The sequence below is a fragment of the Triplophysa dalaica genome, chromosome 4, assembly GCF_015846415.1.
Source record: "Triplophysa dalaica isolate WHDGS20190420 chromosome 4, ASM1584641v1, whole genome shotgun sequence".
NCBI lineage: Eukaryota > Metazoa > Chordata > Actinopteri > Cypriniformes > Nemacheilidae > Triplophysa > Triplophysa dalaica.
The window spans coordinates 23,535,675-23,553,047 of record NC_079545.1 but is presented as its reverse complement, the minus strand read 5'-3'; the positions used below and the strand labels follow the sequence as shown (position 1 = coordinate 23,553,047).

At 37.7% G+C, this 17,373-nt stretch overlaps 1 protein-coding gene across 6 annotated transcripts in view; it reads left to right on the top strand.

Annotated features, from left to right (window-relative positions):
- Positions 1–28: 28 nt before the first annotated feature.
- The window catches only part of mink1 (misshapen-like kinase 1), a 42,486-nt gene continuing 25,141 nt past the window's right edge, over positions 29–17,373 (top strand). For 3 of the 6 annotated variants that reach the window (XM_056745389.1, XM_056745388.1, XM_056745387.1), the window contains exons 1-9: positions 84–1,275; positions 7,792–7,857; positions 10,797–10,979; positions 11,144–11,254; positions 11,334–11,424; positions 11,823–11,953; positions 13,926–13,980; positions 15,147–15,225; positions 16,151–16,326. In XM_056745389.1, the coding sequence (XP_056601367.1) occupies positions 1,219–1,275; positions 7,792–7,857; positions 10,797–10,979; positions 11,144–11,254; positions 11,334–11,424; positions 11,823–11,953; positions 13,926–13,980; positions 15,147–15,225; positions 16,151–16,326 (949 nt within the window). In that variant the 5' untranslated portion in view covers positions 84–1,218. Of the gene's footprint in view, positions 1,276–7,791; positions 7,858–10,796; positions 10,980–11,143; positions 11,255–11,333; positions 11,425–11,822; positions 11,954–13,925; positions 13,981–15,146; positions 15,226–16,150; positions 16,327–17,373 lie in introns of those variants that run through there. The other 3 variants (XM_056745391.1, XM_056745390.1, XM_056745392.1) reach the window with 2 other exon arrangements.

Sequence of the window (17,373 nt, the reverse complement as noted above, 5' to 3'; positions counted from 1 at the left end):
TGACACCACCTGTCTCCATTGTGACTAGCTCACTCAGGTAGTTTGTCCCTGTTGTAGCACCGTAGCACCGTAGCACTTAACAGTCCAGGAAGACTGAGAAATATGGGAGGAGAGGGAGGGGAAGAAAACGCTTGGAAAATAGAGAACTGTGTGAATTCTTGCATAGGGGGGACGTCACAGCCTGACCACGGCGAGCAGAAGTAGAAATAGGATCATACCTACACCGTAAAGTTGAATCTGAAACATCAAAACATAATACACACCACCAAACGGACAAAGTTCATGTCTAAAAGTCTCAAGAATAATCGCGTCGTAATATTTGTGCGTCGTGACCATCGCTGGGATAAAAGGCCCGCGCTTTGAAAACAAGGGGCTGTTTATGGTTTCTTCCCCCTCTCTCTCTCCGACAAATCGGCGGAGGTTTTGCGCACAACCGGGAGGCGCCGCTGACTGACGGCAGGAGAGAATGAAAGTTTGCCAGGCGGGCGGAACAATCGACGTGAACGCTTCTTGTTTTTGACGTCGGGATCGCGCAATTCAATCTGATACGCGTTTTAGAGACTTCTGGGCATTCGTTAGGCGAGCAGTGAGATCGAAATCCAGTCAGAAATCCTGTTTAAGGCGTGTGCGTGGGTTGCGCCGAACATGAAGGTTGTGGCATATTGACGCGGACATCACGAGCGCTGCTGTTCGGGAGAAACTTCTACCTTTCTGTCCTCGTATTTCTGATTATACTGCTCGTAAATATAAAAATCGAGTGTTTTTCACTGCGGTACGTTTGGTTTAGTTTACGCAGTGCTGCCAGAATGAGTGTAGAGAGGGAGCGCGGTGTGACACATCTGATCGGATCCAAGCGGCACTTCAAGCTCATGTAAATGTGGCTATGAAATCTATAGGATTATAGGCTAAACCTCAAGCATTTAACATCTATACACGCTCGCGAGGCTCTCGGACGTCGTCTGCGTACGTTCGTATGAAGAACAGGACCACTTGGCCCTGAAGAACTTGTTATTAAAATATTTTTATGGGCAGAAATCCTGCAGCTGCTTTCGCACGCTGTTGAAGTGGCGGCGGTGGGGACGAGACAAATGTTTCTCCGGGAAGCTTGCAAGTTTTTATCAGCCGTCCGTTGAAATAGACATTGTGAGAGGCAAATCGCAATAAAAGTACGGAGTACGTGTTTTTTAATCGTCGCTAGCTTCAGGAACTGCTCCGAAAATGTCCGAAAACGCACCTACGCGGAGTCTGGATGACATCGACCTGGCCGCCCTGCGGGTGAGTTTCCGTGTATGTGTGTTTGTGTGTGTACTTGTATGTGCACCTGCCGGGCCTTTCCCACGGAAACAAATGGGTCGAAATGCGATCACAGCCAGTGTTGTGTGTTTCTGAAGATGTGTAAATGTGAAAGTCTAAACTATGAAGAGCTGTTATTGACGTAACGTTGAAGATGTAAGTTAGAAAGGCGTGATCCTGTTACTGTGGTTCGTTTTTACTGTGAACAGGCGAGTCTTTGGGCCTGTGTTACATCAAGATAATAATCCAATTTTGGGAGATTTCCAGTTTTTGGATGTATAATATGTATGTGAGTCTCTCTCTCTCTCTCTCTCTCTCTCTCTCTCTCTCTCTCTCTCTCACACACACATACGCACGCAGCTGTGGTTTGAGAGGGCCTACCTTGCAAATAAATGTTGACACCAAAAGTCTTTCAGTGTAATCTTAGAACGGCTCTATTGTTATATGGGGAATACCCTGCTAAACACTATAGTTTCTTTACATTAAGACAGTCATACACTTATATAATAATTTAGCATTATTTTATGAGTCAGTGGCTTGTTTCTTATAATGTATCCATTTATTTAGTGACGATTCAAATTTCCCTACTAGCCAGATAAAACATGCTATGTTGGAATAATCTCGCTATATAGATAACGTAAACACAACGCTAATATATCTATATTTTAGTGTTATGTTAGCAGGTGGCTAATCCAGTGTTTTAGGGCTAATTTCTCACTATTAAGGGGACTTCCAGTTCCTGCATATAGATAAACTATCTAGCTGACATTTTCACAATTGTTTGTGACATCAAGGTGTGTCCCGTACCTTTACAATTGTCTATTTTGACACTTTAACGATTATATGTGCTGGTCTTTAACACAGGAACCACTGATGTTGACAAACAACTGTGATGAAGACAGGAATGCTCCGCTCTCCGTAACTCTTATTCTGCTGTCTGTCGGTACATTGAGTTACTGGGTGGCACAGCTCTCAGGCTCGATGTAATATTGCCCCTAGAGAGAGAGAAAGAGTGTGAACATGATGATTCACTTGAGCTCATTGTTTGATAGCTGTCCTAAATAACACCCAGATACTACACATACGCAAACACAAATGAATGTGTGTGTACACGGTTAGGGGAGGGTAATCCTTTTAGACTATCAAAACAGGACAGCCTTACATTTGACCCACTAGTTAGAGTCGTGCTCACAACTGAGGTTTTATTGTGATGAACATTAGACTTGTGACCCTTTCATTATTTGTATTTACTACACGGCTCGTTGGAATGCTTGATTCTGATTGGCCAGTTGCGACCTTTGCAGGTTTGTTATTCCCAGATAACAACCGCTCAAAACTAATAACACACATTAAACCGGATGCTGCAAATATTTTGACAGGTACGGTTTAATATTACAGAGAAAAATGAGCTAATATAATAATTCTAAATCACATTTCATGTCCAGTTTTTTTCTCATGTGGCAAGTAGCCATGTTATAAGCAGGATAATGTACAAGCAGCCGGCTGTTATTGCAAAAAAAGCCCCTTAAGTGTGATACAACTGTCGGGGCTTATTTCTGCGATAACAACTGGCTGCCTGTAAATTATGCCTTACATATCACTTAGTTTGAATAACCTATATGAGCATCACATTTAGCTCAAACAAGCAAAGACTAGTGAGAGCTCACCTTAGCTCATATCTTCAAATGTTTATGTTACATAATTTCAATGAAAAGCTTAGCAGCCTGCTAATGTAAATGAGCCAGTAGGCTAAAAACATTGTAACCGTAACCACAACATAATACAAAAATGAAACAAGTATTTAACTGAGCAATTGTGTAAATACTCCTGATATGAGGTGACTCAAACATTCTGTGGTGCTTTACCAATGTAACAGAAGCTTATCTTTGGCTGATCAAAATTCCAGCTGTCAAGTTAAAGCCAGATGTTTGTTGTGAAGCTGACGATGATCTTTTTTCAGCGGGTATTGATACACTCATTCGTGAGGTTACACAGTAATGGTGAAACTTGATCTACTGTAGTAATGCTTCAATATTGATAACAGTAGCTTGGCTGTGATGGACTTACCTTTGGGTTTGATGATTTTGACTTTTGTCTGTTCATTGCAAAATCTGTTAAGATTGTTTCTCAACTGTTAAATCCAGATTTAGGTTGTCTTAAAGGTATTTTATAGATAATGTAGCACATAAAGTCTGCAGTATATAACTCATTCATTGTAACATAAGGATATGTTGATGTATGCATGATATGTCTTACATGTATACATACTGTATACTGATGCATTTGAAAGTGTAAGATAAAAAATGGCATTACAGAGAATGACCAACTGGCCTATAATACACATTTTTTGGAATTAAAGTATCATTTTAAAAACAAGGCATTAGTAGAAATTTGGTCAATTGTTGGACGACCAATGTTGGACGACATTCTATATAGTCAGATCGTTCTATCGCCAGCTTGTGGATCGCCAATAGACGATAATATCGAGGGGCGGTGCAATTTACTCATTTATCTATGACAAGCTGGATTTACAGACAAAAACAGAAGCTAATGTGGCTAGAAAATGCTTATGTGTGACTGCTATTAGCATTCTATAAGAGTGTAGGCTCAGTGCAGCTGGCAACATTGTTACTTCCCACCGCATCCTTTTAAACGAAGGCAAGTTAGCTGTTGCTGTTTGTAAATATCATTAATCCAAATGCGTCACTGACGCCCGCGTGCGCTTTTCTTACTTGATTGCCAAACGGGAACAACTCGTGTTCAGGTTATAAACCCTCACGCGCATAGCAAAAACCCGAGCCGCATGCATCACAAGCTCTCTCGTATGCGGAAACTCAAACCCGCACATTACAAACTCAATCGGTTGAACACTGAACATGGCTTTTCGCATTTCTTATATTAATTTAGCCAATTTTTTTCAGTATTGCATAAACTGAGTGGTCAAAATGTGCTTTTTATATATTTGTCTTGCTTTTTAATATAATACAATATAACTTAAAATAAAATCGAGCAAAACAAGTAGGCTAAATATTAGTGGTGGGCCGTTAACGGCGTTAACGCCGTTAACGCAGTGAGACTTTTATCGCGCAATAAAAAAAATGTCGCCGTTAATCTATTCTCAAAGTTGGGTTGGGAGCTGGGTCTATACTACGCAAGCTATGATGACTTTCACCTTGATATTTTAGCGCGGATGTATACCAGTTTAACTGCACTGTACGGGGCGAGAACAAGATTTTTCAACTCGCGTGATTCGCGTGATTCGCGGAAGCAGAAGCCGCCTCATCATCTCATAACCAGGGCTTCATTCGCGCGATTCAAGCAGCAAGTAGGTCTATTGCCTCTTTGCATTAACATATAAATCAGTCGCGCTTGACGCGCCATTCGCGTTTGGTCTGAACACAACATAACGTTACTGTGAAATGACCACATCAAACGTGACGTGCTAACATGGATGCAGCTATGAAGCCGCCGGGTTTGCTTCAGGGAATATTCATTTTTAAGAAGCTTCCCAATGGAAACATCGACAAGACTAAGGTTGTTTGCACCTTGTGCAATGCGGAATTGGTTTAAAAAAAACACTTTCTCTCAACAGGTACTGGTCTAGCTTTAGTTGAAACCAGTAACTTTGTATTGAGATCTAATGTATTGTGGCTCCTGTATGACACATCTCTTGTTGCTCCCTAACTCTTTGTAAGTTGCTTTGGATAAAAGCGTCTGCTAAATGACTAAATGTAGATGTACTGTAGGAGCTCTTCCAGTCTCAAGTACCACCTAAACGCAAATCATCCCTTAGCTAATGCGGAAGTAAACACAAGTTCATCTTATTGAACATAATTTAATTTTCATCACCAATTATCATAGTAGAACAGCTTTCTCAAGCAGTTTGAGATGCATTTTGGAAACAGGAGATGAACCCCTGGTCTAATGCACCACCTGGCTTGAGAAACCCGTTCTCAAAGACTTACTTTTAGTCATTATTTGGGTAGCACACATATTCTGAATGCCTTCAGCAGAATTCAAACGAGCCATTTTAATCTAGATTAATCTAGATTAATTCCAAAATTAATCTAGATTAAAAAAAATTATCTATGCCCACCACTACTAAATATATATATCTTGAATAGCCTTTATTAGGCCTAAAACTGACTGCTGAAAGAATGTAGTGTACTCTGTACCCCTACAAGAAAAACTTCAATAAAGGTGTCATTCAACATTATAAGCTAAATATATGAATAAACGAAAACTGTTGGATTATTATAGGCTACACTGCAAAATGAATTAAAGAAGAAACGTCCATACAAGAAATTCTGACTGACAACCATTTCAGTTCACGTCTCTCCTGGAAACTCCGCCCACAAAAGGTGACAGACTGCCGGGATGCACAGAACATACTTTGACAAGTTGTTTAGGACAGGGAACTGCGTGCACGTGACCACTGTATGTCAAAGGATGTCACGAGCGGCGGGGTTACTGTACCCTGTTTTTACTAGTTTCGGCTGAATATTTTAAGTTGCTGAACATTCGGTGCATCCCTACTTTTTTGTTTTTAAACATAGTTTTTCATAGTCAGGTGAGAGAACTGTCACATTCATAAGTCAATATTTTTCCGAAATGGTCACATGAAAATTAAAATAATTATTCTGTGGCCAATGAATAGCCATCCCCTCTCCATTTATTGGCTTGTGGTTTGTACATTTTTAATTCACAGAACTCATACATGCATACTTTTTGTCTTATCGATAACGCGTGCTTAGACTGAAATTTTTATATAATTATAGTCTGTATTCTATCATCAGGGGTTTAGTCGAATATAAACACATTCAAAACAGCTTCTCTGAAAATGTTTATTTCAAGACTCTGAAAAAGTCACATCCATAACGCTGGAATTGTCTGTTTACATTTAGTTATTTAGCAGATGCTTTTATCCAAAGCAACTTTTTATCTTTTTGCAATTCATGATTATCTTCATTTCACTGTTCACACGACTATATACATTTTACGTAAACTAGCATGTGTTGATAGATGTGTAACAATTTGATTCATGTGGGATTTTTCAGTGATAGTATCATGGTTCAGAGATTATTCGTGGAGGGTTTCATGCTGCATGCTATGTTTTGTTATGTCACTCATCGCACCAGCACTGACATTCAAATATTTCAAGATTTGACCCATATTTTGAATTGTAAAGCAACATCTCTGTCTCATATTTCTCTTTTCCTCTTGCTTTGTTTCATGATAAAAAATGCCAGGGGGGAATTTTGAACAAACTTTCTTTCTCTGTCTTCCCTTTACACAGTGTTTTTTTTTCTGTAGGGACAGACATGTCATCTGCTTATCATCTTAGTCCTTTGTTATTTATTCATTTCCCTGCTTACCTGTCATCTCTCTCCCTTCCAAAGACAAATATTCTCTGATGGATAGACTAAATTATGTAGACCACAGCAGTCTTCATTGGTGACGTTACGATCCTCTGATGATCTTTTTGAACTCAGTTTGAAGTCATCATTGTTGTTTTCTGATATGAAACTCGTTCTAAATCTGTTAGTTTGTATGTGCTCAAATTTTCTTTCGGATTAGTGATGTTTCACATGAAGGCATGTTGCTATATAGCTCAGCACTTCAAATAGCAGAGAGAGAGTAATCGTGGAAAAGATAAAACAAGATGAAGGGGGTGAGAGAGAAAAGATTGCCGTTATTGGAGGCAGATGAGAGCGAGATGATCATGATGTATATGTGTGAGCTGGAAAGAACGTTAGCCCTGTCCACCCACAGAGCTGTACTGAGGCCATATTGAATCACAGTTTGTGTGTGTGCTGCACTGGGTGTTCTTTACTCTCTACTAATTTTGGCTCCATTTTCCAGCTGAGGACGTTCATATGAGCTTCATAAACCATTATAGAACTTATGTAAAGAGTTTATTAATATAGGGCTATTATAACCCATTTTATAAAGGGTTTATTAAAAAGGGCATTTTATAACAGCTAAGGGGGTTTTAGGCACTCAGCTTCACGTCATGCTACAACGCCCTTAGCTGTTATAAAATGCACTGTAACCAACTGCTTCACGAGGCTTATTGCTTTTATAAAACAGTTATTCTATATGCTTAGTAAAGTTTCATAAAATAAAGTGATATTTAGGCTATGTAATGCGGTCAGCAGTTATTGGCAGGACATTTGCCAAATTATGTTCTTATTTTAAACCTTGGTTTAAGAAATTTTGTTGGATTAATGCTTAGTTTTTTTCAAGTTTTTTTAAGATATATTCTCTGAAGTAAGAGTCATGCAGAAATAAATTTGTCTAGTAGTAAAGCCTAAATATTTGTTCTGTGATAAAAAGAGAGTTTTTGCAGTTAACAGAAATTTATTTAGCTTTCTCTACATGAGATGGTGATAGAAGTATTTTGTTTTTGCATCTCTTGAGTAATCCATTTCTTACAACTCTCTGACTATTGCATGTTAAAATGGATTTGTAATAATAAAGTTGATTTCTTTCTGCCAGGACCCAGCAGGAATCTTCGAGCTGGTGGAGGTCGTGGGCAATGGCACCTATGGACAGGTTTATAAGGTAAGATGGCTGGAGAATTAAATTTATTGTTGAGGGTAAATACCTGTCTTTATTTCTATGCAATAATAGATGTATGTATGTAACTTTGTATGCTAAACTACCTTTCATGTTTTAGAAGACAACAGTAATGTATCCTGATATGTTGTACATTATTGTGAGAGGTTAATGATGAGATGTTGGTGCAGGTAATAAGGAGAGAGATTTAAAACACAGTATGTGTATCGTGAGACTGTCTGAGAATGTCGTTGCACCAAAAGTTCACACCATTGGTTGAGCCACTCTAGGTGTTTATGGGAAACATAACAGGAACACATTAGATAATTGGAAATGCGTTTAACATAAAAATAAATTAAGAAAACACATGCTGTCTTAGATTAAGCATAGTGCAGGGCTCTAGACTGCATCCAAATTGTTGCATTTTGCGAAGCACGTCAGACCATGGGGTAGAGCAGGGCTAGTCAACTGGCGGCCCGTCAATCATCTTGACATGGCCCGCCTCAACATTTCAAATAAGTGGAGAGACTTTAAGATCGGTGTGCTTTATATGCACGCCCTCCCATCTTTAAAAGTCCAAAACGCTGCTACATTTAATACGAAAGTAATTCCCGCGGCTCATAATGATTTACGTCTTATAAAGCGGTCAGTCCTAGAAACTTAATGTTATTTACAACGTATAATCCGCAATGCATTGGTTAGGGCATGTGGTTAGGCAATTGGTTTGGGCATGTGATAGGTCGCGTTCTAAAATGTGTTATGTGCCATTGAAAGTAGGCTATCTGTAGGAAGGGTACACCACGTGAACGGTTGTCTCAGATACGGGGAAAACGGTTTTGTTTTTATTACTGTATTCATTGTGTATAACGGCTATTTTTATGAAAAACAGCTGTTCATGTCCCCCAGAACCCCCACTAATCAAAGGATCTGCCCTATAGGTGCGAAGATGTATTTATGAATGTAATAAGTAACACGTTTGAATGTAACTCTGGCGCTACCATATTACGTACTGTTGCCACCAGCTGTATAACTTTGTACCACTAGTGCCACCTCCCTCTAATGTTAGTCTATAGCCCTGTAATGTCATTACTGTACAGCACTTGAAGGCTTTAATGCAGTGATTGTAACAGTACAGACCTCTGTAATTACTACAGTGTATGACATGAGCTATCTCTAAAGAGTTTGTAAGGTGTAATTTATACTTGAGGCTCAATTGTTGGGAAAATATTTCATTTGTAGCCTGTAGTGAGGATTTAATGTATGTGTATGAGTGCGTAGTTTATTGATGGTATAGTGTTTAATGAGTATGTGCAGTTTATAGTAGGGAGAAGATTGGATGTAGTCCAGTTAAGTTTTAATCTTGTGTCACATACATAATACAGGTAGGCTGCGTTTTGTAGGTCATTGACCAGTGTAGAAAACATGCAAGTGTTATGGTCAATGCCAGCGATTCTCAGCAATACTCGCAAAACTTAAAATTTCTACCCAATAAAATATTTTAGAACTCAACATTAACTGGAAAAAGGTAATATTTTTAGATTTATTTCAATGCTGATTTTGTCTAATTTAAAATTATTAGTCATCCTGAGGCCCCCTTGGAAGTCAGCTTAGGTCCCCCTGTTGAAAACCACTGGTCTGTTGCATCAGAAGTATGCAATCTTTCCTTTTCTACTCAACCTGAAGATAATTGTGAAAGTCAAGATACTCTAAAGTTAGATCTACCGGTCTAATAATTTCATTGCCATTTTAAATTCACATCATGTAATTTGGCATCTTATTTAAATGGAAGTTGTCATTTAGACACATTTCCTACAAAATAGTAAATCATTTGGCAAATACTTATTTGTGACATTTAATATTTATGCTTTCTTTGTCATTAAAGTGATGGTTCACCCAAAAAATAACTATTCTAGTTATTCATTTCTAGAATAACTATTCATTTCTTCACAAAAAGAACAATCTAAATTTTTATCCAGGGAAGTTTACAGAAATGTGGCTGATGTGACACAGATGTACCAAAAGTGGGATACTAGAGTAATATATTTTTTGTTTTTATTAATATATATTTCATTTATAATTTTTTCATATATTTACATTTACATTTATTACATGTATTAATTTCATATTACATTTTGATTAGTCTGTCAAGGTATATTAGGAGAGAGATCATCTACAGCCAGGTGTCAATCAAAGAATAATGGGTACACCCTTTCACTCCTTGGGTATATTTTACTGCAGTAGAGGAATATTGCAGGCGCCTATTAAAGTTAATGACTAATCGATTAATTGATTGTTAATTTGAATGAAGGATTATGGGAATTTGTATAAATTGACATCCATACTCGTGAGTAAATTCTTGGACATGAAATATAGATAATAGATTTGAAATATTTGATAAGCTCATTTGTTGGAAATGCAGACCTTCTGTGAGAAAAACACTGTTCTTATTGTTTTTAAGGCACTAGAACTATGAAACAGAATGGAGTATTTCAGAGCGCCATGTAAAAATCTGTGATAATAACTAACTGTCTTATGTTATACTTTGCTTGATGTAAAGCACATTTGTGTACAAAGCAAAATGAAGATAGTCCTTATGTGCACCAGACATATTTATCAGCTTAGTTTGGTCATATCTCCATACCTGCCTCATTTCTATGCAAGTTAAGTTTACTAACAAATAAAGGTTCTGGATGTAACGATACGCTCAGCACACGATTCAATACGCTACACAATACTGGGTTTACTATTGCGATTGTGTAACGATGTTTAATTTTATAAAAAAAAATTGTAAGCTAATAAAAACTGAATAGATCTGTCGCTGAAGAATAATTGCCATGGCTCTATGATACATATCTTAATGTTTAGTATTGCCATATGCAAGACTTCCATCTATTGTTCCCGCCCTATTTCTATGGAATCTGCTTGAAGAATTGTCTCTTTCTCAGGGTCGTCATGTTAAGACAGGTCAGCTGGCTGCCATAAAGGTCATGGATGTGACTGAAGAAGAGGAGGAGGAAATTAAAGCAGAGATTAACATGCTGAAGAAATACAGTCACCATAGGAACATCGCTACCTACTACGGAGCCTTCGTGAAGAAGAGTCCCCCCGGACACGACGACCAACTTTGGGTCTGTGCCTCCTCTGAGATATCTTTGCACTCACAACTACATGAGTTATTACAGCTATTGTCAGCAATTGCAAAAATAATTTTAAGAAATTGAATTTTGAGAAATGTCCTGTATAAGCGTGCCGTTTCATAAATGGGCTTTTCTCTTTGTGTGAACGTGTATAGTTGGTGATGGAGTTTTGCGGCGCTGGCTCCGTGACAGACTTGGTAAAGAACACAAAGGGTAACTCATTGAAAGAAGACTGGATTGCCTATATCTGCAGAGAGATACTGAGAGTAAGATATAGACACACTTGTCCTTTATACGTAATTATATGTAATTTACACAGCTGAAAAAAAAAATCTTTTTCCTCAGGGCCTGTCTCACCTCCATGCACATAAAGTCATCCACAGAGACATCAAAGGACAGAATGTTCTGCTTACAGAGAACGCAGAGGTTAAACTTGGTGAGTGGGCGAGTCTGTTTTTTATACTCCTATATCGTTGTTTTTGGTTCAGGTCTGTTTTTGTCCTCTGATGCTGTGATATTGGTTGAACATGTTTGTGTGTGAATGAGTGAGTGAGTGTGTGTGTGTTGTATGGCCTATTTTCTGTGTGATTAGAGAACATCATCTTTTAACAACTGGAGCAAAGCTCATTAATGTACCCCCGACGCCATGACAAAAATATATTCATACATTACAACCTAAGGAAGAGTGTGCGGTAGAAAAGTGTTTCTGAGAGAAGAATTTGCATGGCTGTTTAAATACTGTACATTACAGCTGCACAACAAGTTTTCAAAGATCATTGGAAGCAATCATTCTCCTGTTATGTTGCTGACCCCAATCTCTCTCCGTCCGCGTAGTGGATTTTGGGGTGAGTGCACAGCTGGATCGGACAGTAGGCAGAAGAAACACTTTCATCGGCACGCCGTACTGGATGGCACCGGAGGTCATTGCTTGCGATGAGAATCCAGACTCCACCTATGATTACAGGGTAAAATGACAATTCTTTCCGTTGATGCATTCCAAAAACAGTTGTGTTAAATCCAGCACATTTTGTGCTCAGTTAAGGACAATATTCAATAACACATCTCTGTGTTATTTCTTGCGACAACACTTTCTGTTACTTTAAACACAACATGATGTGTTAAATGGGATAACACAAACAATGTTTGTTAAACAAACACATCCATTTTAAAAAGTGTGTATTGTTCATTATGCCTATGGGTGGGTCTGGAGATACAGTTGTATTAGTACGTGAATATAATTCTGTCATTATTCTTCCTCATGTCATTCTAAACCTGTATGTGACTCTTTCTTCTGTGCAACACAAAAGATATTTTCAGAAATGTCTCAGTGGTTTTATGCTTAACATTGTTCTTAAAAATATCTTCTTTTGTGTTCTGGAGAAGGATTTATGTGATACGGGTTTGAAATGACATGAGGGTGACTACATTTAAGTTTCAAAAAGCTTTATTGGCATGGTTAAAAAATCTTTACGTTGCCACAGAAACCTTAAAAATAATTGTAACTCTCAAATTCACTGTCAAACGATTAATCGCATCCAGAGTAAAAGTTTGTGTTTACATATGTGAACTGTGCAAATTCATTTTGTATTTATAAACGCATACATGTATACATAATGATTAGGAAATATTTACATGTATTAATCTATATTAACCAAACATTTTAAATGTATAAATGTTTATTAATTTTTGTATTTCAGTTTTTCTTAAATATGTATATGCATGTGTATGTTAATACAAATTAATATGCACAGTACACAGACATATATTGTGTAAACACATAGCCATAGCTATGAAAACCATGGGATTGATATTCTTGAAAAGTGGGATAAGGTTTCATTGTTGTCATGTATAAGTGTAGCAGATATGATGTTTGAGTTTGAATATGTTTTCTTATCATAGAGACAGCTTGATCTTGAGTGTTAACGGGCTGGCTCGCAACGTTACAATATGGCATAGAAACAGATGCTAAGGGTGCAACTAGTTTTTATTTCTATGGTGGCTGCCATGTTGAGGTCATGTTTCATGGGTGGAAGATACCTCTGGGAAAACGTTAATTTAATGATGGCATCTGGTGAGCGAAGTCATTGGCATTTGTGTGATACTTGCATGTTAAATTGAACTAAAAAAACTTCTTAAAGGGATACCTCACCCAAAAATTCTATCATCATTTACTCACCTTCGAGTTGCATTTCTGTATAAATGTATTTGATCTGATGCACACAGAGAAAGATATTTGGTAGAATGCTTATAGCCAGACAGATTTTGCCCCCCATTGACTCCCATTCGAGGAAAAAAATTTTTTTCATTTTTTTTGTTCTGTTGAACACAAAAGAAGACATTTTCAAGAATGTAGGACAGCAAAAAATTCTGGGGCACTTTTGACTACCATTGTATTTTTTCCTGCTATGGTAGTCAATGGGGGGCAAGATCTGTCTGGTTATATCATTTCTACCAAATATGTTTCTCTGTTTTTATCAGAACAAAGAAATTTATACAGATTTGAAACAACTCGAAGGTGAGTAAATTATGACAGAATTTTTATACTTGGGGCAAGTATCACTTTTAAGAGTGATGAGACTTGTACTGTTTATTCTCAATACCGTATTGCTAAGAAAACCAGTATTGGTGTATTGACATATATTGATACTGGTGCCGATATCTCTATAATTCTTTTGTTGTTTTTTATTTGTCATAGAAAGTTTGTTTTGTGACAAAATCTGTTTGCATTCAGAAACAGTTACTCTGCTAAACAACTATGTGTTACCAACTATTGATAAAGTTATTTTTTCACTTCAGAGTTTTGAATATACTTGGCTTTTGGCCCTTTTCCCAGTATCAGTAGTATTAATATTTCAAGACACTCTGCACCTCTACAGTAGGTATTGATTGTGAGTGTTTGTTTTGTGAATAAACTGAATGAATGTTTTATTATTTCAGAGTGATATCTGGTCTCTGGGGATCACTGCTATAGAAATGGCTGAAGGAGCTCCTCGTAAGTCAAATGAACACATACGTGCACAGTCACATATATTACACACATGCATGTTGTGCATAGTCACACACATGTTGTTTGCACCTTGTAAGCTATAATAACACATACTGTAGTACATTCGCTTAAAGTGTGAAATATAGAAAACCTCTGTCCAAAGTAAATAATAACTGATTCCGTGTACTTGTACTTTCAGATTTACAGTAGTACAGTTGCAATAAAGCTCTTACATTTGGGTTTATCCGATTGCAATCACAAATTAATATTTGATTCAGACAAAAACTTTTTGTTTTTAATCTTTTAAATGTAAACCTAAGCTGCTTTTCCAATGTATGATTAAAGGGGTCAAATGACACGGCTAAAACGAATTTTATCGATTGTTTTAGATGTGATGCAATGTGTATACACGATTTAAGGTTAAAAAAACGCTGTATTTTCCACATACTGTGCATGTTTGTATCTCCTCTTTGCCTCGCCTCTCTGAAACACGCAGATTTTTAACAAAGCTCCACACTCTGAAAAGCGAGGGGTTCTCTGATTGGCCAGTAAACCAGTGCGTAGTGATTGGTCAAATACTGCAAGCGTTTGACGAAAATGTAACGCCCTTTTACCATATTTGGAACATCAGGTTCCAAAGCAATTGTACTGACAGGTACGCCCACCTTGCTTACACATTTGGGCGGTCTTAGTCAACTCATACCACAAACTGACGTGGATTTGTGGGGGTGTGGTTACACGAGGCGTGTCAGGCAGACCTGGGTGAGCATTCGCTTTTAGATAGAATGCATCTTTTGTTCAGATTTAGTTGCAAGTTTACATGTCTAATACATGAATGGGCAAATTATAACGTGCCAAAGACACATTAAACCCATTTAACAAAAAATGTATAGTTACAAAACAAGTTTTGTATTGTGATATTTTACTAAGCCCAATAAAAAACCCACAGGTATAGGTCATTGTCGTAACATGCACCACAACACTTAGTCACATTTTTCTTTCTCTAACACACACACACTCATTCTCTCACACGGACAGCCAGTAGCGGCAGCTTAGTCACTGTTCTACTCGTGGTCATGAATAGATGTCACCTATTGAGTCAGTTTGTCTGATAATTTGCCGTATGAGTGAGTCTTGTATAAACTTGTTTTGATTTCTGATCCCTCTCTCAGCGCTCTGCGACATGCATCCCATGCGAGCCCTGTTCCTTATCCCACGGAACCCTCCTCCTAAACTAAAGTCCAAGAAATGGTGAGGACGCTCTGTTCAGCTGTTATTTTAAGATCAAGCTATATTTCCATACTTCCTTCCCTCCCTTTTTCCCATCACCTCTCTCTCTATATATAAATATATATATGCATACACACCGCATGCGCAGAGGCGTTCCCATATAGCTGTCAGCTCCTCAACTCGTATGCGGCTTCCTTATTTTAAAGACAGTTCTCAGACAGGAGCTGCAGTGTGTGCTCTTACACCAACTTGCATCTTCACACATACGGGTTATCAGAGTTCTGATGCATGAAATCTGTCTCTTTCCTTTTTGCAGTATTACTCTTTCGGTCAGATTTTGTTGCCGTATATTGGCATGCTGTGATTTAATTTTAGACTTGAAGTTATTTTGGTCCCGCTGGGCAGAGCCCTGCCCTTGAACAGCTGGTTATAGAAGGAGAGATTGAGCGATGATGTGGGTTTCATAAGGCAGTCATGCTTTATATCACTGAGTTGTGTCTTGTTAGTAATGCACAGAATGTTCTCTTTTTTTTTTTGTCAGTGTTTTATAATTTGCTATCTGTGATTCTGTTCGTTTTATTCTTAGACGTTATTCTGAAATGCTGAATGGAACCACTTTTACTGTTGCGTCATGTGTTGTTCATCAGAGTAGACACAACCCGCTATAAAGCTTTGAGGTTGGATCGGAGGAGTTAAAAAAGGAGTCTGTGTCTAAATTTGTATTGAATTGTGAAAACAAAACATTTGATTTGCTTTAGAGCAACATGTACCAATGATGTGCACAATAAGACTGGGAATATGCCTTTAAAATACTAAGAATTACATTTTATGCCGACACCCCACTTAACTTAAATTTGTTGTAGAAAAGTTGAAGGATATAAAAAAATAAAGAGATTCAATATATTATTACTACAGTATATATTTTGTGCTTTTTTGTTTTTTTTAGGTCTAAGAAGTTTATAGATTTCATCGAGGGCTGTCTGGTAAAGTCATATCCAAGTCGTCCATCCACAGAACAACTACTAAAGCATTCGTTCATCAGAGACCAGCCCACAGAAAGGCAGGTCCGCATCCAGCTCAAAGATCACATCGACCGCACTCGCAAAAAACGTGGTGAAAAGGGTACGTGCACTTGTGTCTATGCACAACACTGATGTTACGCTTAATGTTGCATTCTGTGCCTGCTAAACATTTTCATGTTTACAGCTTCATTTCCCAGATGGAAGCTTTCTGTTTCTCGGCTTAATAATTTATCCAAGTTAAATCAGTTTTGTTGTCATAGAGAACAGATAGCTGTAGTCCTCCGGGACTGAAAATTAGAATCACTTGCACACCAGAGCTCAGTGATACTAGAGGCTTGTTTACACCACAGAAGCCAACAATAACGAAAAAGATTTCAATTTTTTCGGATAGAATAGTCCACACCACAACCAAAACACTATGAAACAAAAAGATGTATCATTAATAGTACTTTGAGAGCGATTTTAGGCAGCTGAAAAAAACAGTGACAGCCAGTCTAATTGAATTTAAAATGTGAAACTGCAGCACAAGCTTACAATAAACATAGCATTATTGTCTTATGGTGTGGACGTATGTAGTAGTTATTTCTACAGTTATCTTTATCGTTCTTGGTGTGAATGAGTCTTAGGTGGAGCAGAGCGGTTGATTTGGTTTAGTGACATCACTGAGGGTTTGATGAGGTAGCAAAGGTTGTATTCTATTGTGGTGTATCCACATTTGTTGCAATGCACAATGTGAAAAGCGCTATATAAATAAAACTTGAATTTGTTAAGTAAAAAAAAATACTGCTATATTTTTTAGATGTCTATATGCGTACATATTTACATTTAAATAATAATGTTTGTGTTTTGAAATCTGTTTAAAATAGAATTTTTAGTGTGAACCGGCGGATCAATCAATTTATTGTTTAGAAAGTTTTGTGTATGTAGTGTCAGTTTTTGTACCTATTGGCAGGGTTTTTCCTGGTGGTGATGCCATCCCGATCTTGTACACGCACAAGAAGGCCTACCGTAAATTTTAGTGGCTTAACCAAAGTGACTTTGACATTGAAAGTTCTAATAAAATTAGATGAAAATTACAATTACGTTGTATAAACCTTTTTTTTTTAAACATAAATGCTGAAAAGTTCAATAGTTTCAATGAATCTGT